At 44.3% G+C, this 24,323-nt stretch overlaps 1 protein-coding gene across 2 annotated transcripts in view; it reads left to right on the top strand.

The window, feature by feature from the left end:
• The window catches only part of PCNX2 (pecanex 2), a 288,682-nt gene that overhangs the window by 243,639 nt on the left and 20,720 nt on the right, over positions 1 to 24,323 (top strand). For both annotated transcript variants that reach the window (XM_077894480.1, XM_077894481.1), the window contains 3 exons: positions 12,185 to 12,438; positions 18,943 to 19,176; positions 20,668 to 20,780. In XM_077894480.1, the coding sequence (XP_077750606.1) occupies positions 12,185 to 12,438; positions 18,943 to 19,176; positions 20,668 to 20,780 (601 nt within the window). The remainder of the gene's footprint in view (positions 1 to 12,184; positions 12,439 to 18,942; positions 19,177 to 20,667; positions 20,781 to 24,323) is intronic.

Raw genomic sequence — 24,323 nt, forward strand, 5'->3', positions numbered from 1 at the left:
TTGAGGTTAGGGATTGTGATTTTTTTTTTAAGTTTTATTTATTTATGATAGTCACAGAGAGAGAGAGAGAGGCAGAGACACAGGCAGAGGGAGAAGCAGGCTCCATGCACCAGGAGCCCGACGTGGGATTCGATCCCGGGTCTCCAGGATCGCGCCCTGGGCCAAAGGCAGGCGCTAAACCGCTGCACCACCCAGGGATCCCCGGGATTGTGATTTTAAAGGAAGGTGTGTTAATGTTGCTCATGGTTTCCCTAAGCCACATTCAGCTTCATGGATGCAGGTATAGAACAATAGAGCTGGCCTTAATCAAGATAGAGACTGAGTCAATTGAATGCCATAAAGTAAAACAAGGACAAGGGAACTGACAGTGTGTGCAAGGGTGTGATGATGACTGCAATGCCTGGCCACAGAATGCAAGCTGAGGGAGAGGGGGGGTGGTGAGGGAATGAGAATAGGGGGATAGGACCTGGTGAAGGACTTTCTAGATCCAAGAAAAGTGTCAGGATTGTTGACGTTGCAATGTTAGAGGGAATGAGCTGGAAAAATAGGAGGTGATTGCTGGAGAGCAGGGGGTTTGAACATTCATAAGGGGAGACAATGTTGGGTAATCACAGCCTAGGGTCATGGCCGTGGAAATGAGCAGTTGAAGCTGAGTGGAGATGAGATCATTAGAGGAATGGGAGTCTGGGACCAAGATGCTGGAAGGATCATCTCTGTGGATCCTTAAATCTCAAGACGGATGGCTAGAGGTATGCTGGGGAGTGACAGTGACCCTGAGCCGGAATCTTCATGGACTTGGAGTGACCCTGGAAGGGCCCTGGAAGGAGGCAATGAGGGAGAATGATGTTGCACAGACAGAGAATGGCCTCACAGCATCATTGGGAAGCAAGAGGAGGTCTTCCATCCTCCCAGACCTTGGGGTTGGAGGACTGTGGGAAAATGACGAGCCCCATTTGGGGGAGCTGCAAAGGAGACAGGGAGAGCCAGCTCTCCAATAAGATACCAAGGAGAAGAGGAGAACATGCAGAGAAGTTGAGGAATAGACCATGAGTTCCCGAGGGCAAAGCAAAAGGATCTCAAGGATTTGTAACCTGGGTGGAGGCTGGGTGGTAGTTGCGATCAGGTCAGAAAATGTGATTTATACAGCACTATGGAAATTAGGCTACAGGGGGTCCTGAGCTCCCCATGGCAAATGATATGAACCACCATAAAGCAGTGTTCTCTCAAGGGTGATGAAGCGGATCCTATCATCTAAGGCTGAGTCACATGCAAATGGAAATTTTGGGGCTGCTGAGATGAAATTTAGTTATGCATGCAGCTTTCATTAGCCTCATTAATACAGGACTGCTACATTTTTGTCACAGCAAGATCAGTTTTCCAGAAATCTTCTTAGGGGAGGCCTTAGGAAATATTAAAGTGTCATTTGATAAAGTGGAATTTTGGAAAGCGGTAACAGAAATGCATGATGTTATGTGGACATTTACCTTTTCTATTAGTTGCCTAACTACAATTTTCTGTCAATTAATCTTTTCTCAGTACTTTTTTATGATGAATGATACTGCATTTATATATATTTTGTTTTGTATATACATTTCCATGGGATCAAATACTTTCAGTGTTTGCTCATACAGTAGTTAAACAACAAAGCAACCAATATAGATTACTTTGTCCTCTTATTTAGAACAAAGTCTGGATGTTTGTTTTTAGGTCCTTGTATGTATAGGTCATGAATCTTTGGGATCAGAATGTTACCATGATGTCAGACATGTGGCCACATGTGGTGGGTGGTCAATAATAAAATTGATAATAAAATAATAAGTAATAATTTAAAAACCAAAGCTTATTTTCAGTATTCTTGCAAAGTTTATATATGCAGTTCTTTATTCATGCATGCTGTGAAATATTGATTAAACCAAGTTCTTTTAGACTGTGAGGCTCTCAAAGGTGGAGACTCTTTGTCTTATTCATGTCCTTCCTACCATGTGTCGATGGGCTCATGTGGGAAGTCCAGTGAACATTGGTGGAGGGAGAAAATAGAAACCATCTAAGGTTTCCTGAACATCAGTTCTTTGCCAGGTACCATTCTAGCACTTTAATTTTAGTCCTCATAATATTCTAGAATATTTTGTATTATAACTCTATAAAGTGAGCTGGTGTTATTATCCCTATTTGAGACATAAAAAAGTTGAGGAAATGAGATTCAGTAAGTTGCTCCAGGCCCCAGTGGTGGAGGAGGGGTAAGCATCTGGATGTGGATGTCCCTGAAGTCCATGACCTTTGCAGTAGAACACACTGCCATGGAGGGAATGGAGAGGATGGAGGGAGGGAGGGGGAAGGAGGGAAGGAGGGAAAGAAGGAAGGAAGGAAGGAAGGAAGGAGGGAGGGAGGGAGGGAAGGAGGGAAAGAAGGAAGGAAGGAAGGAAGGAAGGAAGGAAGGAAGGAAGGAAGGAAGGAAGGGAGGGAGGGAGGGAGGGAGGGAGGGAGGGAGGGAGGAAGGAGAAAGAAATGAATAAGTAACCATTATTTTTAAATCTCACTGGTTGTTGAAACATAAAAGTTTTACATGAAAGTGCTCATAAAAATTAAGATGGCGTCACCACTGTTAGCAGCTCAGTTTCTTGAATGATCAACTGCCTTAACAACTGTGAAATCTGAAAGGCTCTTGCAGAGTGAATGTGGGAAGCTAAGGCAGGGTGTAGCCACACATTACCAGTGGATCTGGAAAATCCTATCAAATAAAGGATTTATGTGCCTGTTTGCATGAATTGGTCTCAGCCATCTCATAGTCTGGCTAACACTCCATAATCACTGGCCTGTGGGGACATTTTTAAAATAATTGTGTCACTAATCTTATCTAAAGTTCATCCAACCCAAACCTTTCTCCTAACTGGCAAATCCATGGAGAGCCATAGCTACCCCACTAATCTTGAAACTAGAATTCTTTCTTCTCTATGGCAACATTCAGGTCATTAGCGCGTCTTTAGTTCCTACTCGGCTTGAGTAATCTGTTCAATCCCTTGGGTCCAACCTTTACCCATAAAATAATAGGTTCTCCATTTAGAATTCCTTAACACATATTCTTCTTCATTTCAAATTATGTGACTTGTTAGTGAGAGAGACAAAGCCATGCTTGTCTAGATATAGCCAGTCTGTGAGAAAAAAAGGAGGCTTTCCTGTTGAACATTAACAGAGTCTGCATATTTTAACAACACTCAAAAATAAGTTTGTTGGAGAAAAGTAAAATAAGACAACTTGGAATTAAATATGAATGAGAAAGTATCTGACTCTTCTGTGTAAGGCGGAGTGCCTTGGTTTTCTCATCTGTGAGTGGGGCAGGAGCAGGAGAAAAACCATATTATTCACAGAGATAATTATTATATATTTCAGTGTTTCTTATACCTCATGGTTTCAAACCCACCCAATATAAGGTACAGTGTACACAAAGTGACTTGGTTCATTTCATTTTCTCCTATGGGCTGGTGTAAATTCAGAGGGCTTTTGCCTATGATTTGTATAGCTTTATTAGACAGTGTATGATAAAGGGGAAAATACTGATTTTAAATTCAAAAGACCAGACTGTTCTACCAGAGAAGTTGCTTTTGAGACTCAGTGTCCTCATTTATAAAAGGAGAAATTACACCTGCACAAGCAGGTTAATGTGTGCGAAAAATGAGATGCTATCTGATACATCACTTTTCAAGTTGATAAAAATTACATAAATAGGTGATGTTTTGAAATAAAAATTCTCCGAGAAGAAACAATGCTGTTTAACTGAAAGGTATTTCACCATGTTTAAAATCCAGCTTGCCAAACAGGACATAAGAGAATTTAATTCATATGGAAATGTCTTAATACAAATTGAGTCTCCTTGAAATATAAAATGGTTATATGCTATGCTGTGCCCACAAAATCAAACAGATATAAATTATTCTAACATATTTTTCCCCTACTGCACACTGGGCCAATACACTTCTAGATTCTCCTCATGCTCTTGTCCAATGCTGATGAAGGCTTGGAATTTGGGACTAGGGGAGAAATTATCCGGTAAAATAATAAAGAAATAAACTATTCAGTGTCTCAATAGACCAGTCCTACTCCTGGATTTCCTTCTGCTCCGTAACCTTGGTCGTGTCACATATTCTTGGCAATCATTTTCTCCATCTTTCAATTTGGATTAATTTCGAGGGGCTATTATCAAATGGATGTTTAGCCATCAGGAAATGGGATGAGTCATAGGACAGCTTTATGTATAAACAGATTCTTGCTATAATAATTATTTCTTCCCAGAAATTAAATCTGGTGAAGTCTAGCACCTATAGGAGTGAGTAGCTGGGGATAGGTGGGGATAGGGCAAGTAGCTGGGGAAAGGTGACCTGAATATGCCTGTAAGCTCTTGTTCCAGGATTATGTCCCAGAGTAGTACGGGGTAGAGGAGGGGCAGAGAAAAGCATCTCTGTGACTATGAAACTGTAGAAGAGGTTTTGCAATGGGGGAGTGTGGGGGAAATCACACTGTGACTTCCCTGAAAATGACAATAAATCAAAAACCTTTAAAGTCTTCTCTGATATTATTTCTTTTGGTCACATAATGGCCCCTTGCTATAACCAGTTGGCAAGAGGCAATGCTAGTTTAGATTTCCTTAATGTTATGGATGTTCTTCTCGTTAGCATGTCTATCATTATATGTGTGGCACGAGATGAGAAGTGCACTGGGATGGTGGAGGGGTGTTTCCCCAACGAGAGCTGGCTGGGGCCGAACCCTGTCTCACACCTCTTGTGTTTCCAACATGTAATGTGCATGTGTGAGGTCCAAACGTTCGTGCAAGTGATCTGCTTTGAGTGTAGCTTTGGCCATATCTGGTGGCCTTCTCCTTTTGTGGCCCTGGACAACTTAGGAACAAGCTTAACTGTGACCTCAAAAGGGAATATGATTTATAAAATCCACACACATCCCAAAATGTGTGTCTCTAAGTCTGCCCTGTAGCTTGAAAAGCAATGGCTAAAATCCGATCTGTGCCTAACTGTAGTCCACTCCGTGGCCAGGGACTGCTTCTCTTCTGCCGTTCCCTGCTGGCCTCATTGCTCAGCACATGGAAAACACCAGCCCAGTGTCTGGCATGCTGGGGTGATGAAGGCAGTGATCATTCAGAAACTCAGCTCAAATAAATGTCCAGTGAAGTTATTTTAAACTGTTATTACTGGGGACGCCTGGGTAGCTCAGTGGTTGAGCGTCTGCTTTTGGCTCAGGTCATGACCCCGGGGTCCTGGGATGGAGTCACCCATCAAGCTACCTGCATGCAGCCTGCTTCTCCCTCTGCCTGTGTCTCTGCCTCTCTGTCTCTCATGAATAAATAAATAAACTCTTTAAAAAAATAAAGATAAAAAAATAAACTGTTATTACTGGAGAACACTAAACGTAGTAATGGTGATACGAGGGATTTTCCGTGGAATCCAGATAGTCTTTGGGACCCCTGAGCAGTGTTTCTCAAAGTACTCATGTCAGATGAGGAGGAACATGGGAGGGTCAAGAGGCCCAATCTTTCCAGTATGTCATGCATTTAGACTTCATCTTGCATGTTCTCCCTGGAAGGTTGTAAAGCAAGCTGACATTTTCTTTCAATGAAGCTTTCTGCTGCAGGGGACCATTTATAATGTGTCTCTTTGAAGTCCCCATTATCACTTTTCACCTGCAGTGGGACTGTGGGGGCTGATGTCCCCCTCACCGGTCTCTTTGCTCCCCCAAAGCTGCCGGGGAATACTTCCTAACTGCAACTTTACTTGTTTTTCCTTGAGATTCAAAAATCCCCACTATGTGCCTGTTTACTACAAAATTAAGTTTCAATGAGAGACTCCTAACTCTGAGAAATGAACAAGGGGCAGTGCAAAGGGAGGTGGGCGGGGAGTGGGGGTGACTGGGTGACAGGCACTGAGGGGGGCACTTGATGGGATGAGCACTGGGTGTTATGCTATATGTTGGCAAATTGAACTCCAATAAAAAAATTTTTTTTTTAAATTAAGTTCAAGTGCCTCCATCAGGAGTCAGGTCTCCACTCCAGTGGGGCTGCCCAGAGCCCCCTTTCTTCTGGCCCCAGGGCTTCTCAGCCCAGATGGTACTCCCCATTCGGTTGTGATGCAGCAGGGGACACTTTGGGTTAAGTTTTGGTTACCGGACCTTCTGTCAGGCAGCCGTTCTCTCTGGCACTACCAAAGACAATTGGTAGAATGTCAGCTCTACCTCCAGCCTGGCTGACCAGGAAAGCGGGACGCCTGCACTCACCAGCCACACAGAATATCTGCCTTCCTGGGCTTGTCAGGGAGAACATATTAAAATCCACTGCCCCTCAGTGCACAATAATTGTCAGCATTAGGTGGAGAGTAAATAATCCATAGCGAGGATTTCCTCAAAAGGATGAAGTTCTCCTGCCCTCAAGAGTCTCTAAAATCTGCCCTTGGGAGATACAAGACCCACATACTCAAGACTGAATTGTTTGGGCCACCCCTAGACATGCTTTTACTTTATGGCACTTTGGCTAGATTAGAGCAGCTTGCTGAAGCTTGTGTTCATATTCTCTGGGCAATGCTGTTAAGGATGATGTTCACCATATTGTACAATATTCCTTTTATTAGGGTCCTGGGAGCATTATCCTTCTGGTGTCTTTGCCAGAAATAGCTGTGACCCTTGCAGGCAATTATTTTGCTGTTATCTTAAGGACAACAAGAAACTACTTAAGTTTTCTTTATGCATTGGCTTCTGGAAAGCCCCAGTGCCATCTGTGGCCCACCTTTAGTAAATATATAGGATATCACAGAATGCAGTTAGGGTCTCTTGACATTATTATGGCTTCATCATATTTTTTTCCTTGTCCCCATTTTTATACTTAAATTTTGTTATTTGCCATTGTGCCATGTATGCCTTTTTAAAATGACTTCATTCCTTTTGGGATTAAGTGTGAATAAATAAGCCAGGCCTGGCCTGTCACTGGTAGATCCAGCAAAGAGCATTTAACGGGGAGCAGTGCTTGCTCATTGGGGAACCAGCAAAGGGAGGAAGAAAGGGTCAGTTGTTAGGAGGGCAGCCAGGTGCAGCAGCAGTGGCTGCCATATGCCACACTCGGGAAATTGATACATATCCTATGTGGCACGACATCTGGGATCGAACAGATATATTTTCAGTTCAAAAAAATTAATTTCCTTTAATTAGGCTTTCTCAGCTATCAGAACTAAGACCCTAAGACACTCTCAAAATAATTTAAGAATTACTTCTTGAATGCCTTCCTATGTCCCACTGACTTAGACCATGAGAACACCCCAACATAAAAGATGCCAAGAGTTAGTTTCAATGGAAACACCAGACAGAAGCAGCCAGCCAACTTGTCATTCATTGACACCAATGGTGCAAGAGGTCACAGTGTGGGGGCGGTTGACCTTCAATGTTCCCTTGGGAGGGAATGTGCTCTAAACTCCCTGAGCCTCTCTGAGAAGACTATGGCCTTGATTTGCATTTGAGCAGCAAATTAGTGCATGTATAGAAATGACTGGGTTTTTATTTTCATATTCTTTTACAATATGATCCTGACTCTGCATCTTTTGTTCCATAGAGGAGGTGCTGAGACCTACTTAAAGTGTTTGTTAAAAACCCTCGGCAGTTATGATGTCTCTGTCAAGTGGCAGTCCTTCATTACACACTGTGTCCTCAACTGGCCTTTCGTCAATGTAGAAACATACCTAGGCTCCTGATAGTGTTTGGTTTTACTTATCTCATTCACGTGATGGAAATCTAAACTCTGCATTGTATCGTGTGCGACAGTGTGTGCATATGCGTGCGCACACACACAGACACACAGACACACACACACACACATCCCTTCCAGTTTGTTTGATGTAAGGGGATGGGGGAACCACCCTGACATTCAGCCCAACATGATAAATGCCAGGCCTGGACGGAGAAGTATGGAGAGAGAATTTGTAAAGAAATGCAGATTTTTGAGACATTCCATTTAACTAGGTTTGCTAATCTATTTGAGGTGAAAATTCATCCTTTCTGCTTCTTCCTTGAGTAGTCTAAAAACGGTCTCACTTCTTCATTGAAAGAGAGTTTCGTGCTGAATTATAAAAACCAGTGTTGTCAGTGTGCCATTTGGAGGGATGAGACATCTCCCCAACCTGCGGGGTCTAGTGCCTGCAGTACTAGGGTCCCAGTGGGTGGATTGGTTAGGACACTGTGGTCATTACTCACTCTGGAAGCCCCAGAGTGTGCCGCCGGAATTACTCACTGCTTAGAGCTCATGTTGTATTTCTATACATCTGTACCAGTTTTATTTTGCAGAATGAGCTAAGAGACCCTTGAAATGTTTAAAAGAGTGCTTTCAGCTAAAACCCAAAGTGCTTTCAGCTTTACCCAAAGCAGTAAAGTCTTGGGTTTCGAAAGACAAATGGAATAGCAAGATCTGGGATCAGCCTTTCACTGTTATACTTTATGTTACACAACCTGCTTGCTTTCCCCTTTCTGATCAACTCCAATTTCATTGACTACTATCCTAACAGTTCTGTATGTACATTATTATTTGAAGATTGTGATTTTCCATTTCCATTCTACAGAACAAATGACCATCTCATGTGTATTACAGAGTAGTTTAGTACCAACATTGACTTTCTTTATCTGCCACATACATAACATAATCTGCTGTGCATTTTCTCAGTAGGGTATCTGTTGCCTGTGCATGCAGTGATCTGGATTAAAATCTTTCTTTCATTTATTCATTCAGTCATCCCATCAGCTAGTTTTTAGCACCTACTGAGTACCAGACATTGTGAATAATGATATGAGATCTTGGAAAAAATGAAAGGTGTGGAAATGGATGTAGGGACAATTTTCATGTTTGAATTAAGTCTCAAAAGACATATCAAAGGATATAGAGACTTACCCTTTTGGCCATGACTGAGTAACAAGTACTGGACTATCTATCCTTCCTGCCAGAAACAGTTTTAATACTGGGAAAAATATAAATCAACTGTTTTCAGATATCGAACAGACAGTGCATGGTTGAGAGAAAGGAGACACCCAAACTAAGCTCCATAATAATTACTCTTGCTCTCTTTCTGCAGGCACTTTCTTGTATGTAGTGGAAGGGAGGGGCAACACTCCAACAGAGTGCTGAGCTAGGGAGGCAGAATCAGAGTTCTGGACTGCTAATATAGCTGGATTTTGTGGGTCAGAGTATCAGATAGGAGTGAATTTCACAGAGAAGATACTGCAAAAATCTGTCCAAGGATCATCTTGTGGTTGGATGAATATTAACCTATTGAATGTTAGAAGCAAGTCCTGACAGAGACTAGCACCTGGGGAGGTGTGAGCTAAGTAGAGAATATGGAGGGCTCTACAGTGGCAAGCCGTAGAAATTCCAGTCATCCAGTGGAGACACCTTGTTGAATGTCCCAGGAATTCAGCCAAGACCCCAGAAAGACCAAGCTTTAGGACTGGAGATAGTACCACCCTAGAGATCTACTCTAGACGGTCTGAAACAAAGATTAAAAACAAGTTTCAAAAGGACCAAGCTGACAAGCTGAGGTGCAAATAAACTGCTTAACAGAACATAACTCTTTCTAAAAAAAAAAAAAAAAAAAAAAAAAAGACCAAAAAAATCCAGACTATCAACACTATATAGCATCAACCATATCCAGTGTATAACAAAAGTTTCTAGATATTAAAAGAAGCAGAAAAAAAGGGATCCCATAACCAGGAAAAGAAAACAATAAATAGAAACACACCCCAAGATGTTGGAAATAACAGAAAAGAAGTTTCAAACAGTTATGAATATATTTAGGAAATCAGAGGAAAGATTACCATGATGAATGAACGACGGAGACTATCAATAGGAAAAAAACTCTAAAAATGAATAAAATACAACATCTGAAGTGAAAAATTTAGAGGGTAGAAGAAAAGATCAGTGAACTTGAAGACAAGGCAATAGAAACTATTCAAACTAATGCAAATAATAAAAGTTTAAAGAAAATAAACAGAAACTCAGTGATCTGTGGGACAGTATCAAGCATTCTAATATATGTGTAAAAATATAATAAAGCCATAAAGATTTGTAAACTCCTCAGAAGGGCTGCCTACACTAACTGTCCCTGCTACTTTCTCTCCCATGGTCTTGAATTCACTCCAAGCTGGCATTCCCTTCCCCACCCATCATGACACTGAAACCTCTCTAGCAAAGATTATCCTTCACTTCCATATTGTCAAATCTAACAGTTAATTCTTCATGTAAGTTGACCTATAAGCATCATTTAACATAGCTGATGTTCCCTCTTCCGTGAAACTCTTACTTTCTTTTAAACTTGACTTTTGCTACTTTCTGGTTTTCTTCGGACCTCATGGGCCACCTCTATTCCTATTCAATCATTTTGTTGGTAGCACCTCACATCTCCAGCCTCTGAATGCAATGCTCAGAGCTCAGATCTCAGACCTGTCCTCTCTCCCCAGATAACTTTAAATAACCCTGATATCCTGATAATTTTCTCAGATGTTGTGAATCTCTGGCAGAACCTTTCCCCTGAACTCCAGATTTCTTAATCCAACTGTCTGCTTGACATCTCCATCTTGATTAATCAGGAACAGGGATCCCTGGGTAGCGCAGCGGTTTGGCGCCTGCCTTTGGCCCAGGCCGCGATCCTGGAGACCCCGGATCGAATCCCACATCGGGCTCCCGGTGCATGGAGCCTGCTTCTCCCTCTGCCTGTGTCTCTGCCTCTCTCTCTCTCTGACTATCATAAATAAATAAAAATTTAAAAAAAAATCAGGAACAGCTAAAACCTCACATATGCAAAAGAAAATTCCTGATCTTCCCATCTGCCCACCCAGAGGCTGATCCCCTTGCAATCTTGCCCTTTTCTCTGAATGGTAATTTCACTTTTCGCCTTGCTCAGATCAGCATATTTCGCACCATTCTTCATGCATCTTTTCAACATCTCATACCCAAATTGGTTTGCAAATCCTATCAGACCACCTTTAGAGAGATCCAGAATCTAATCACTTCTCTGTACCTCCCCCAATGGCCTTTGTCCAAATCACTGCTGTCTCATCTGTGTTAACTAATAGCCTCATAACCAATGTCCTGGCTCCCACCCCTGCCTCCTCTACAGTCCATTCTCTGGACAGCAGCCAGCATGATCTCCTCCAAAATAAATCAGAACACACTTCTCCTGAGCTAAAAACATCCAAGGGTTCCCCAACCCATCCCAAGTAGGATCTTTCCCTTTTCCTACTTCTGGTTCATACATACCATCAATGACACGACTGAAGTATTTGTGAAATATGCTACTATATATTCACAAACTGTGTGGCTGGTTTTTTGAAACCAGATGCAGGATATTCTATCTATTCCTATTAAATTTCAGTATATCCAATCCACCATCCTGTCTGCTGAGATAATTTTAGGTCACAACTCTGCATTCAGGGTGATGCCAGTAACTCGTGTCATTGGCATACTGTGTATGTCTCCCTTCAAATCATTGACAAAGATGTTAAAGAAGATATTCTGTCTCATTTTTAAAAATGGTTGACACCCATAATCTTATCCTATTTGTGGAATGAACTCCTTTGGAAGTGTACTCAGGCCCCCAACATCCTGCTCTAGTCACACGAGGTGAGGTGGCATGTGAGGCAGGGCGGCACACATGGTGTGCCCTTATAGTTTGGCAATGGAGCTCTTCCAGGGAAAGAAGCAGAGAGCTTCCCTTCTTGAAAACACTTCAGCATGTACCTACTTAGCCTCAGACATCTCCACCTGCCACCTTTCCTTAGCCTCCTATCTGCTCAGCTGGGACCTGCAGGTTTCTACAAAAGGGAACTCAAGGGTATAACCATCCCACATTCAACCATTGGGGTCCATGAGCATCGTGAAAGTCTGTCTTCTCTAACACACACACGCACACACACACACACACACACACACACACACAATGGGGAAGAGATGATAGTCAGAATGAATACTAGTGAAGAAAAGAATTAATGATGATGAGCATTGTGACCTTTGTGGGAGTTAAAGAATTAAACAATTCTCCCGATTCCTAGACTCTCTTCAGCCTCTTCCTCTCTAATGAAGGCAAGGGGAAAATCCATTCGGAGCAGAGGTTACCCAATGACTCCTTGTATAACTTCCATTGTGTTTGCACTTTGCCAGGAACCTACTGCCAACAGAGAGAGGTTGAGGCCATCATGGAAGGTGATGAGGAGGACAGAGGCTGTTGTTGCTGCAAACCAGGTCACTTGCCCCACCTGTTGTCCTGCAACGCCGCATTTCACCTCCGCTGGCTCACCTGGGAGATCACACGAACACAGTACATCCTGGAGGGCTACAGCATCATAGACAACAATGCAGCCACCATGCTGCAGGTGTTCGACCTCCGAAGGATCCTCATCCGATACTACATCAAGGTATCACTGCTCTGGGGCCCCAGACACTTGTCTGAGTAATCGTTTTGGGCTGGCTCAAGGGGCTCCTGAAAAGCTTTGCAGAAAGCTAGATTCTTCTCCTTATCTCCTGAATCTGAGACCCAGCTAAGTTTGGGAACCACTGGTTTTGTGAAAAATCCTCAAGGGCTTTGGTTTAGCCTGGAGTTCATGCCTTGAGTCACATTCTAAACCTGGGCACTAATTGGCAGTTCCTTTTCTTACCCAGATCTGTTTCTTCACTTCTAACACTGCAGAGCCATGGTGGGGATGGTGATGATAAATTGCAACGTCTTGAAAATATCACCAGGCCTCCGTGTTTACCTGTCAGAAGTATTGATTTAGATGCTCTGCCATTTAGATGCTACTTTAGAACCCAAGTTATTTTTTAAGCTTTAAATGAAAACTCAAAAATATCCCGATTAGGATTAGTTATGACAGCCTTTCTTCCTCATTCGTGTGGGGACTAATAACATATTTTTCCCATTGTTCAGTATCCAGGTCTGCCCAACCTGTATTCAACCTCGGAAAATGTGCTGGTTTGGAGTTAAGTCTCCTTAACTAACGTGAGCTTTGAACGACAGTGTGGAGGCCAGTAGGGCAAAGGAATTTCTAAAGGGGGAGGGATGGGTAGGAGCAGCCCCAGGCTGAGGAAGTCTGTGCTGGCTCCTGTTCTGAGGGAGCACTTTGTATAGGTGAGAGCCCTGGATCCCGGCCCTCACAGGGTCTGCATTTTAATGCCACTAACAGTGAGGATGCTTATCTGCCTGAGATCCCAGACTCCCTGCCAGCTGAGGCTGAGAGAGGGGGTCCAGCAGAAATGAGGAAATACAAAATAGAAAGATAACATGGGTGCCTGAAACTTCGGTAGTTTCCACCAACTGAAAAGGAAGATTTTAGAAATTTGGAATAGCTCCTTAGAAGGGCCCCATGTGTGCATCGATACTGCTAAAGTTTACAGGAAACAGAAGACAGATTGTGAAAACTTGGAAGGTGAAATAACTCTTAATTACCACATCCCAAGGCAGTTGCAACAAGAAACGATTGTGAACCCCTTTCCGGTGAAGACTATTGAAAACAGATTTAGTGGCTCGTACTCACCACCTTCATGCGTGCTGAAAGGATACAGAAGTCTCCATCCATACCTCATATAAAACTGTAGGTGTTTTGCCCCGCCCTACATACACTGGGGAAGATTTGGAAAGCAAATCAGAGAGTGGTGAGCTCCTGCCTCATAACTCCATGGTTTGTTCCCTGGGCCATTGTTAACTAGACTACAAGAAGTTTTTCCCGCAGTCAGTCCTCGGCCAACTCAGTGTTGGCTCCAACTGGCAGTGGATTTGGCAGTGGGTCGTGAAAGAACTGGTACCTTCATGTGAGAAGTGTGTTTCTCTTACATCTAAACGAAGACTAGGGTGGTAGGTCTGTTGCAGAAAGTCCTAGCTAGGTGCCTTCCAGCTGCCAGCTCCACCATTTAAAGGGGCTTCCCCACCTTCATGTTGCAAGATGTAAGCTGATGGAAGAGAGGACACAGGAGATGAAGAGCAGGGGCCTGCACGATGGTCCCCTAGGAAGGCTCCTGGAAGACCACAGTGCATCCCTGTTGTATCCCAGGTGCCAGAAGGTTGCTCTGTCCCATGCCAGGTGTGAGGGGTGGGGAAAGTGCATTCTGGGCAGACTTGAACACAGATGGAAACCATCTAGAACACCCATTGTTGTTTCCAGTAGAGTTTCCACCCTGCTGCCCCTCCTCTTTGCACACACATTTCCCGCACTCCCCGCCCCTCCCCTGCCAGGAACCCTCTTCCTGCTCTTCTCTCCTCACTTTCCACCTGCTCACAAGCTGCCCTGTGGCCCGTGCCGACATTCACCTGGCCTTGCTCTGAGATCTTTTCTACTCACCTTCCAGCAACTCCCTAAGCATAGGAGCTGCACACACCTGGCTCCTTTTTGGGTCCCCAGAGTTCAGTGTGATGACTTGAGTACGGAAGTGCCCAATGCATTTTATTGGATTGCATGAGCAGAGGTGATGAATGGGTCCCGGCCATGCAGTCTGGGCGGACAAGATTCAGGTGGAGGGGAGAGTCTGAATGACCTGCTGTAGGCATTCATGTTGAGAATGGGGTTCAGTACCGAGCCACATCTCTGTGAATCAGGAGCCAGCCAGACATGTGGGCCAAAGCGACCTCACGTGATAGAGCCAAGAAGTCACCATGAGTGAGACAGAAGAGAGAGAGAAGGGATGAGATACCTTTTCTGTGTGTATTATCTTGGCTTTTCCAGAGGCCTTGGGGGCACTACCTGGGATCTGCTTTTTGATACTTCCCTCCCTTGAACTAATAAGTGAATCGTATTCATGTTCCTCCTCTCGTCACTCCAAGGAACATGCCTCCTGATCCTCGGTATGTTTTCTAAAATGACCATTTGCAATCTGATATACAAGGCCAGGATACTGTGTAAATGGTAGAGGCTGAAGGACCCCCTGCCCCCAGAACTTGCCAGGAATATTTAGTTTGTGAGAGAACAAACTTTAACTCTGTTTTCCAAGAAAAAGGGCGAGTGATGCCAACATGAGAGTTCAGGTGGGGTAGAGAGGCTCAAAGTGCAATGGGTCATTACCTGGTGGGACTCTTCTCACCAGCTGGGGGCAGCCCCATGGCATCAGACTCCCTGAATAAGCCAGCTAATTATAGGTTTGCATGTCCCACCCAGAAATTCTGATTCCATGGGGCAGGAGAGGGACCCTAGCACCTGTATTTTTAAATTAGTTTCCTAAGTGATTTAATATACAGTGAGTCTTGGGAGCGACTACATGCATATTTGTGCTCAATAGAAACAGAATTCTCTTCAGTTCCAAAGCAGTGCTCAGGAGCAGCTGAGATCTGGGGGCAGATGGGGCCTTATGGCACCTCCCGGTTAATTCACATCAGCACCCATGGGAGTGTTCACACCCGCTTTCTCTAAATATCACACTCAGGGCTTGCCCACCCTTTGGTGAGGGGTAGCCCAGAACTTGCACGCATTCCCACATGGAGTTAGTTAAAGAAAATTTCAGGAGTGCCAAGCGGTTCTTAGAACAGGAGAAGCAACATTCTCGGGTAAAAACGAATGAGCGTTTTCTTCTTTGGCCTTGGTTACTTGGTGAACAAAATCACCTCTGTAGTGCTGAATTGCTTCAAGTTTCAAGAGTTCGGTTTCATTCTTTTGATCATTACTATTATGATTTTTATTGGGCAGGCAAATCAAAAAGGAAGAAAAGCTTGGAATAATTCCGTTACACAAAAGGATTTTTTTTTATCTCCTAATAAACTGGGTCAGTTCCGCCACCCTCTATGAATATATTTGAAATAATTTCCTTCCTGATGACTGGAGGTTTTCCCTGGTGCCTCCTCCACCTCCCCTCCATTTATTACTATTCCAAACCCTCTGAGCAGTCAAGAAGACATCAGCTTTCGGCGAGGGCCTGGCTTCCCTTCTGCCATTGTTCCTGTCCAAGGCTTTCGTAAAGGAGAGGTGCTTATCACTGGCTTTGCAGAACGGGGAGTGGGAAGCCCGGGCATGTGGGGCTGCCTGCCAGGGCCCCTTTCTAGAATGTGCTGTCTGATAGAAGATGCTGATCTACAATTGAAATGAGGAACCAGGAGCATCCCTGCTGGAGGAGCCAGATACGGTGAATTAATTCAGAAGAGGTCTTGCTTTCAACATGGATCAGATTCCATGTCATCAATTCACTGGCCCCATCCTTACTTAGCAGTTTTACTTAGTGTTGTACCCATTGCATCCTGACAGATTCTAAAGGATTTCACACTGTTCACTGACTCCGTCTCTCTTGACAGAATTTCTGCCTAAGTCAAGTGGAAATGGGAGATGACTGGGTGTGGGTGTGTTCTGGGGGCCAGAGGAGCGGGTTCCCCTCATGCTCACGCAGGGCTGTGAACAGGAGTCCAGCTGGGGGGTGTGCTTGGGAGCCGACGCTGCCAGGTTTTGCCAGACCTTGGGGAGGACATTTTAACCTCTGGAATTCAAAGTCCTCGTTAACTATTCTGACTTCATTGGTCCAGAGGCTTATTTTCATTCCTCCCTAGAAATGAACGAAAAGGTAAACGTCCTTGGAGCTTTTGTTTGTTGTTCCTATCTGGTACACGCAATTAGGACACAGTGGGAAAAACTAGACCAGATGTTTGCTAGAGCCAGATGTTCACATGGGCCCTGTTTCTTTGTGGCCTTTGTGACGGTCAGTGGAGATGCCATGCCTCTGGCCAGTGTCACAGATCCACTTCTGCTTGTAACTTTGGGTCAACTGCTTATGTGGCCTACCTCCTAGGAGCGTTACTTTTTTCTTTTTTAAGATAGATAGATTTATTTATTTATTTATTTATTTATTTATTTATTTATTTATTTATTTATGAGAGACACAGACTGAGAGAGAGGGGCAGAGACACAGGCAGAGGGAGAAGCAGGCTCCATGCGGGGAGCCCCATGTGGGACCCGATCCTGGACCCTGGGATCACAACTGGAGCCGAAGGCAGGCGCCCAGCCGCTGAGCCACCCAGGCGACCCTCCCAGGAGCTTTAGATCACCCTGCCAGCAGGTAGACTATTCTCTGAACCCTCCAGGTTCAGAATTGATGTTTCTGAACATCAGATTGCTGTCTCCTGGCCTCCTGTCATCCGTGCCTCACACCTGCTCCAGACCTCACCCGGGCTGCTACATGCCAGGCCTTGTGCTGAGTTCTTCACATGCGTTCTCTCCTTTTTAAACCTCAAAATAATGCAGGGCAGTAGGCTTCCCTGACGCTTCTGCCCTTCACACCTGTCACTCTCAGCTTCTGGCGGCCTCTTCCTCCTCACACTGAAGGTACTTCTGGGGGCAAGTGTGGCTGTCCTGGGTGCAGCAGGGCAGAAATGAGAGCTCGTGAGCCGTGGATGTCATCTAACCCGCTCCCCCGCTTGGGGGTCAGGTGGGCTGTGAAGCCCAATAGAGACTATGCCCCAAGGAAGGAAGGCCCCACGGCAGAGCCACAGGTGCGCCTTCCCAGAGGCCGGGCTGCCGCGGTCCCAGCAGTGGAGAACAGCCGAGAACAGCCAGGCCAGACGCTCGCCTTTGCTTGGCCCCCGGCAGGGACCTGTGTGTCCGTGCGCTCACCGGCGCGGACTCCTCAGATAACCCGAAACCAGACGCTCCTCGGCAACCTCCGCCCTTGGTGCTCCAGATTTCACGTCCCAGCCCAAGGGGGGGAAGGGCAGGAGGGAGGGAGGAGGCCGTCTGGAAAGGTGTCTTGGCCCACACGGGTCCTGGGTGCCAGCCACCTAAGCCCTGGCCGGGCCCAGCCCTTTGCGTTCCTGTCGGTCTGCTCCCTTGGGAGGGATGTGTGTTTACTCAGAAAGGCCATGGATTAAGGCTTGAGGGCACGAGAGCGTGCATCCCTACCCCCGGCACCAAGCCGGCCCCTGGTGATTCCCGGGGAGATGCCCCGGGCCGAGCCCTGCGCGCTCCCGGTGCTGGTCCTCTGGCACCTGCTGCTGCTCCCGGTGCTGGTCCTCTGGCACCTGCTGCTGCTCCGCGCGCGGCAGCTCTCGGCTATCTGCGGACCCCTCCGGGCCAGGAGCTCGCCTTTGTGAAGGATGAATTCTTTCACAGACTACGAGATGGCTTTCAATAAAGCTGTGACTCAGAGTAAGAAAGCCTGAGGGTGGTATTTTCGCCAGTTGGGATTCCTCAGTGGCGTGTCTGATGGAGGGGAAAACACGGGTTATTTTTGAAGGCATCGCAGATGTCCACTGTCTGGGCACCTGGGAATGTGTGTGCATGTGTTTCAACAATTCTACATCGTAAGTTCTTTCCATAAGGACTTTGTAGTTTTTGTTCATTAAACATTCCTGGGCTGGGGTCCTGGGAGAGGGTCTGCCCCAGTGTCTTTTGGCTGCGTCAGCACACTTGGCATCCACAGAAGCCTGCAGTAACCCATGGGTGTTTTTGTGTGTCTCTCTCAGAAAGGATTGGGCTGGCTGTCATTCTTCCTCACCACGGAACTTCTGTTCTGGTACATTCTGTTAGCATTCTGTTCTCACTTCCCTCATCCCTGTGGAGACCCTTAGGAGAGGACATTTTAGAATGTCCCAAGTGAGTTCTCTGCATCAAATCAAGCAGCAAAGGGGAGCCTGGGTGGCTCAGTTGGTGAAGCATCTGCTTTCGGCTCGGGTCATGATCCCAAGGTCCTGGGATTAACCCCTTGTCGGGCTCCCTTCTCAGCAGAGAGCCTGCTTCTACCTGCCCCTCTGCTCCTTCCCCTGCTTGTTCTCTCTCTGTCTCTCAAGTAAACGAATAAAAAATCTTTTTTAAAAATCCAGCAGGAAATACAATGACACCACATGTGGGGAGTTCATGTCTCATACTTCCCTGGAGTTACTTTACAAAATGTAATAAGTAAAAAGTCTTTCTGTCTTTAGAATGGCTATATGGGCTCAAAATCTTGCTTTCTCTCTGCAGAGTATAATATACTATATGGTAACGTCCCCCAAACTTCTCTCCTGGATCAAAAATGAATCACTTCTGAAGTCCTTGCAGCCTTTTGCCAAGTGGCATTACATTGAGCGTGACCTTGCGATGTTCAACATTAACATCGATGATGACTACGTCCCATGTCTCCAGGGGATAACACGAGCCAGCTACTGTAATGTTTATCTAGAATGGATTCAGTACTGCGCACGGAAAAGACAAGAGGTAGGTCAGGGAGGTGGGGGCCAGAGGTGTTGAATTAAATTTTAAAAACAAGGAACATTTTATATAAAGTCCATCTCTTTCTTATATTGCATGGTAGACTATAATAAAATAGAGGAGAGAAAACATTAGTATTTGGATAAATGTTTATTTAACAATTAAACAAAATTAAAAGGAAGAATTCATATACCCTGTCTCCAGTGAAGGAGCCTTGGAGGTATATTTCCCTCTATACTGGGCTCAGGACTAGTGCAGTTTTTAGCCTCTGCCATAGCTCTAAAACTCTGGAAGCTTCTTTGTTTAGAGTTGCTTTTTGAGATTTCCTTACAAAGGATATCTGTGCTGAAATGTGGAGGATTTACAGGACATATTGAATCATGGACAGGCAGCCAATCTGTTTAGCAATCAGGATGGTCCCACCCACTCCTGCAGTTGCGTGTGTCTTGTGCATATTGCTCACGTGCTGGAGACACTTCTGGAGATGAATGCAGCCTCTTAGAAATGAAACCGAGGACAGTGACAGCTTCTAAAAAGAAGAGGAGGAGGGTTGGCAAGGAGAAGGAGCAAAGGGAAGAGAAGGGGGAGGGAAGCAAATGGAGGGAGTCAGTTGACTTTGCTTATGGGGATTTGAAAAACTGGATTAATAAACTGTTGATGGAGACAGTAGATTCAAGTGGAAGACAAGCTCCTCAGGGGTGAAGTGTGTCATTGTAGGACTTGTGGGAACAAACCAATTTACAACCCTAATCCAAGTCCTGGACCTTTATGTGAGTGATTAAAAACAGGTTGTAGAAGGAGCAGGCAGCAGAACCAGCTTTCTCCAAGGAGCAAGTGTGCTGATTTCTTAACCCATGCTTGGCCTCTTCAGGTGGCTGAGGTATTTAAAGAATCTATTGCTATCCCTAGCTATCCTCGTGATGGCGACTTCCCTCATTTCCTTCATGAAATCATTTCATTTTTCTTGCAAAAGATATTTGACTCTTTCTTCTGCATCTCCCCCACCCCTCTCTTTAAGCTGACTTTGAATGACCTCTTTAATTTAGTTGTTGATTGCGGACTTATGGTCAATTCAGTGGGCTCCTTGTTCTAGGGAGAACAGAAAACCCTCCCCTGCACATGATCCCTGTACTCCGTCCTTCCCTGTTAGTCATGCCTCTGCTCTGCATTGGACAGTGTTCAGGTGGGTATTCATTTGACCATAAGCTCTGCCCATCCTCACCCATGAAATGCCATATTCAAAATTCCAGAGAATTAGGCCAGCAAGGCACATGTCAGCCTCTTTTCTCCTCTAAAGTATCTTCTCCATTTCAATTTTTTTTCCATGTCTAACCACAAGAGAAAGTGTTTCAGGGATCAGAGATTTCCCCATCCCTGGGGCATGCTGGTAGGCGGAATGACCAAATGGCTGGCCTACAAAGTTCCCTGGGATGCGATCCTGTGACAGTGCATGATGGAACCTGAGGGAAAGTTGAATGAACATCCTTGCTCTTTCAGCCCTCCAAGAACCTGGACAGTGATGAGGACTCTCCTTTAGTGACCCTGTCCTTTGCCCTCTGCATCCTGGGGAGGAGAGCTCTGGGAACGGCAGCCCACAACATGGCTCTCAGGTACCTGAAGACACAGTTGATACAGGCACTGACATTTTATATTTTTGACAGATATTTATCAGTCATTTTATTTGAAAGTTGGACTGCTTATATAAATAGTTCTTGCCATAATAAATTATGTTGGACCCCTAAGGAGGCTTTTTGATCACTGGGACCTTTGGAAGTTCTGCATGTGGAAATGGCATTAACACAGAACAGCTTAAAACCCCAGAATCCTGGGTACAGAGCCTTCGGTGTTCCAAGGGTCCCGGCAGATTTGCCAGAAAGATGAAATGAAATTATTTATTGGAACTACCTAGCCTGGTCTCTAGCAAAATTAATGCTTAATACAGGCTCATTCCCAGGGCACCTGGGTGGCTCGCTGGTTGAGCATCTGACTCTTGCTTTTGGCTCAGGTCATGATCTCAGAGTCATGGGATCAAGCTCCGAGTCGAGCTCCTCGCTCAGCATGAAGTCTGCTGGAGATTCTTTGTCCCTCTCTGTGCCCCTACCCTTGCTCATGCTCTTTCTCTTTTTCTCTCAAATAAATAAATTAACTGATTATTAAAAAGAAAGTAAAAGTTCATTGTCTTTCCCTGTTTTTCCACACCAAAGAAAATTATCGCATCTGTGCTCTAGTCTGGACCCTACCCTGCCCTGTCTCTGCGGGGCTTTGATTAATTGGCTGTCCCTTCAGCTGTTTTTTCAAACTCTCTTTCTACCAGATCTTCCTGCTTTGTATGCAAATAGCTCAAGTTTCTCTTCTTTTTTAAACAATTGAGCTATAACTGGCATATAACATATTAGTTTCGTAATGATTCAATATTTGTATATATTGCAAAATTATCACCACCATAAGTTTAGTTAACAGGCATCACCATATGTATTATGTTACAAAACTTTTATTTGTGATGGGAACTTTTAAGGTCTACTCTCTTGGCACATTTCAAATATACAATATGGTATCCTTAACTGGAATCACCATGCTGTACATGACATCCCGTGACCTATTTATCTTATGATTGAAAGTTGGTACCTTTTGACCCTCTTCACCCATTTCGTGCATCTTCTACCTCCTTCCCAGCACTCCCCAGTCTGTTCTCTCTATTTTTGAGCATTGTTTTTATCTTGTTTTGTTTTTTAGATTCTGTGTACTTAAGATTGTATGGTGTTTGCCTCCATCTGTCTGGCTTATGTCACTTAGCATAACACCCTCCAGGTCCATCCATGTTGTTATAAATGGTTGGGTTATCTTTTTCTTATGGATAATAATATTTACAAATTTTTCTTCTTAAAGAACCAAAACAAAGTTAAATTCTCTCCTGGCCTTTTCACCCTCCATCCTCTGTCACCTCGGCCTTCTGTTGCATTCACAAACAAGGTCTAGGACTTTCCTTCACAAATAACACTGAGCTCAGCAGCTGCCGCCACCCCACTGCCAGTTAGCCTTCTGCTCCTGATCCTCCTGTGAAGCTGCTCTCATGACTTCCATGCCACCTTCTCATCACCAGGATCATTGGCCATTTCAGACCTTTCCTTTGGTACTTAGCACCAGAGACAAGGTGTTCTGGATTCTGCTTGGTCATCAGGACCACCCTGATGGATGCACATTAAAGTCTTTGGGGGGAGGGTTAAATATCCTGGTGCCCAGGCCCTGTCCCAGTCCAGACCAGTTACATCAGAACGCCTGTGGTTGATATAATCTCTTCATTTCTCTCTGGAAGGCTGTAGCCTTGAGTCACTAAGAGGGAAAGGTCAGCATAGAAGTAGGTGGAATGTGTGATGGTAACTCTTTCAACTCCCACGTCTCTGGATTTTATGATTTTCTTCACAGGTGAGAAATGCCAAGTGATCTACCATTTTAGTGTTGAGTTAAAACCTGTTCTAGGAAATACCCCAGGGCATAGTTGACTGTCTTCTCCTGCCTGACTCAGCCTCCTGCTCCAGCCCTGAGCGGTTCCCTCTGTGGTCGTCTGGGACCCAACTTGATGATGGAAAGCCTAGCAGAAGTCTTGTGTGTGGGCTTTGTAAAACAAGGTGATGTGGTTACGGCAGGGCCTCCTCATGAAACTGTAAGAAGGGAATGCAGTGGGGAAGGCCTTCAGAGGATTCTGGAATCACCGAATGAGTCTTCAGATAGTCATAGCATCTAGGCAGATGATCTTTTGTTTGATCCACTTGAAGTTGTTTTTTTTTTTTTTTAATAAATTCTGAATTTTCTGTACAAATTGCAGATAAAATGCTTCAAAGACTTATTCTTTCAGTTCCTACCTAAGCTATTGGCAAGGACTTCTTCAATCTTGCTCTTTGCATAGCTTGTTCAAATATTCCTGATCCAGGTGTTTCTTGCTTGGTCTGCTTTATTTATTTTTTTTCCTTGATTAAGCACCAGGCTCACCAGCTGCTTTTTGAAACCTTGTTTTGATGAGATTTTCTTTGTTTCAAACAGTTTTTCATACTCAGCGTCAGCTCTGCTTGTTCCAAACATGGTGATGAGATAAATCTGGGAATAATATGCTTGGTACTCGAGGGAAAGATTTGATTATCTGGGACTGGTTCCCTTTACTGAGAGGTCTCATACCATAGCAAAATCCTACAGCGTGCTTTCATTTCAGTCTTTGACTAACAGAGGTAACTGATTTCACACACTGCCCTGGGCCAATGGTTTTGGGGCCTGATGTCCACAAAGTTCTGACTTAGCTGGGTGTGTTGTAGGACATGGGGAGGGACACAGTGCGAGGGTAGGTCAGAGCATGACAGGGCCCCCACCTCTCCTGCCAAACAGCTGTGCTCTGCATTTTATATGCTAGAATTCAATAAATTCAATAGGTTTTGATTACAAAAAAAAAAAAAAAGATTCCATAGCTCAAAAAAATGTTTAACTGTAATTTTTAGATATAGTCAAATTCCTCTCCAAAAAAGCTGCCCCAATTTGTAGGCTCACCAAGAGTGTATTGTCATACCCTCACTAATGCTGGAGATTTGGTCTTAATTTTTCTAGTCTCATGGGTGAAAAATGATCTCATTCTCATTTGAATTTGCATTTCTATTTTTAATACTGAGGGTAAGGATCATTTTACATATTTATTGGTCACATGTTTTTTCTGTGAATTGCCTGCCTATTTATGTGCTTTACCATTTTTATTAGGCTCTTCTTGATTTTTAGGAGGTATTCTTATATTATAATCATATGTGTTAAAAATATTTTCTATCAAGGTGCACTTGGTCTTTATTTTTATCTATAACATCTTTTGTTTTAATTTACTTTATAATTTCTGGATTTTGTGTCTTTCTTAAAAGGGTTTGTTGTTGTTGTTTTTTCCAGCTCTAGAATATAAAGGTAATGCCCTCTATTTTCCTCTGATACTTCTATAGTTTTACTTGTTTCTGTTTAGGTTTTGAATCCTATTGTGTCCTGGGATTTGATTTTACTCTACTTATTTTACTCTACTTATTACCTATCTTGTTACATTTTCATGGATTCTAGCAAAGGACACAAGACTCCTGGGTCAGAGACAAAGGACTTTATCTCTCATAGCACAGGGGCAGCATGAGCTTCAGGCT

The sequence above is a fragment of the Canis aureus genome, chromosome 4 (assembly GCF_053574225.1).
Source record: "Canis aureus isolate CA01 chromosome 4, VMU_Caureus_v.1.0, whole genome shotgun sequence".
Lineage (NCBI taxonomy): Eukaryota > Metazoa > Chordata > Mammalia > Carnivora > Canidae > Canis > Canis aureus.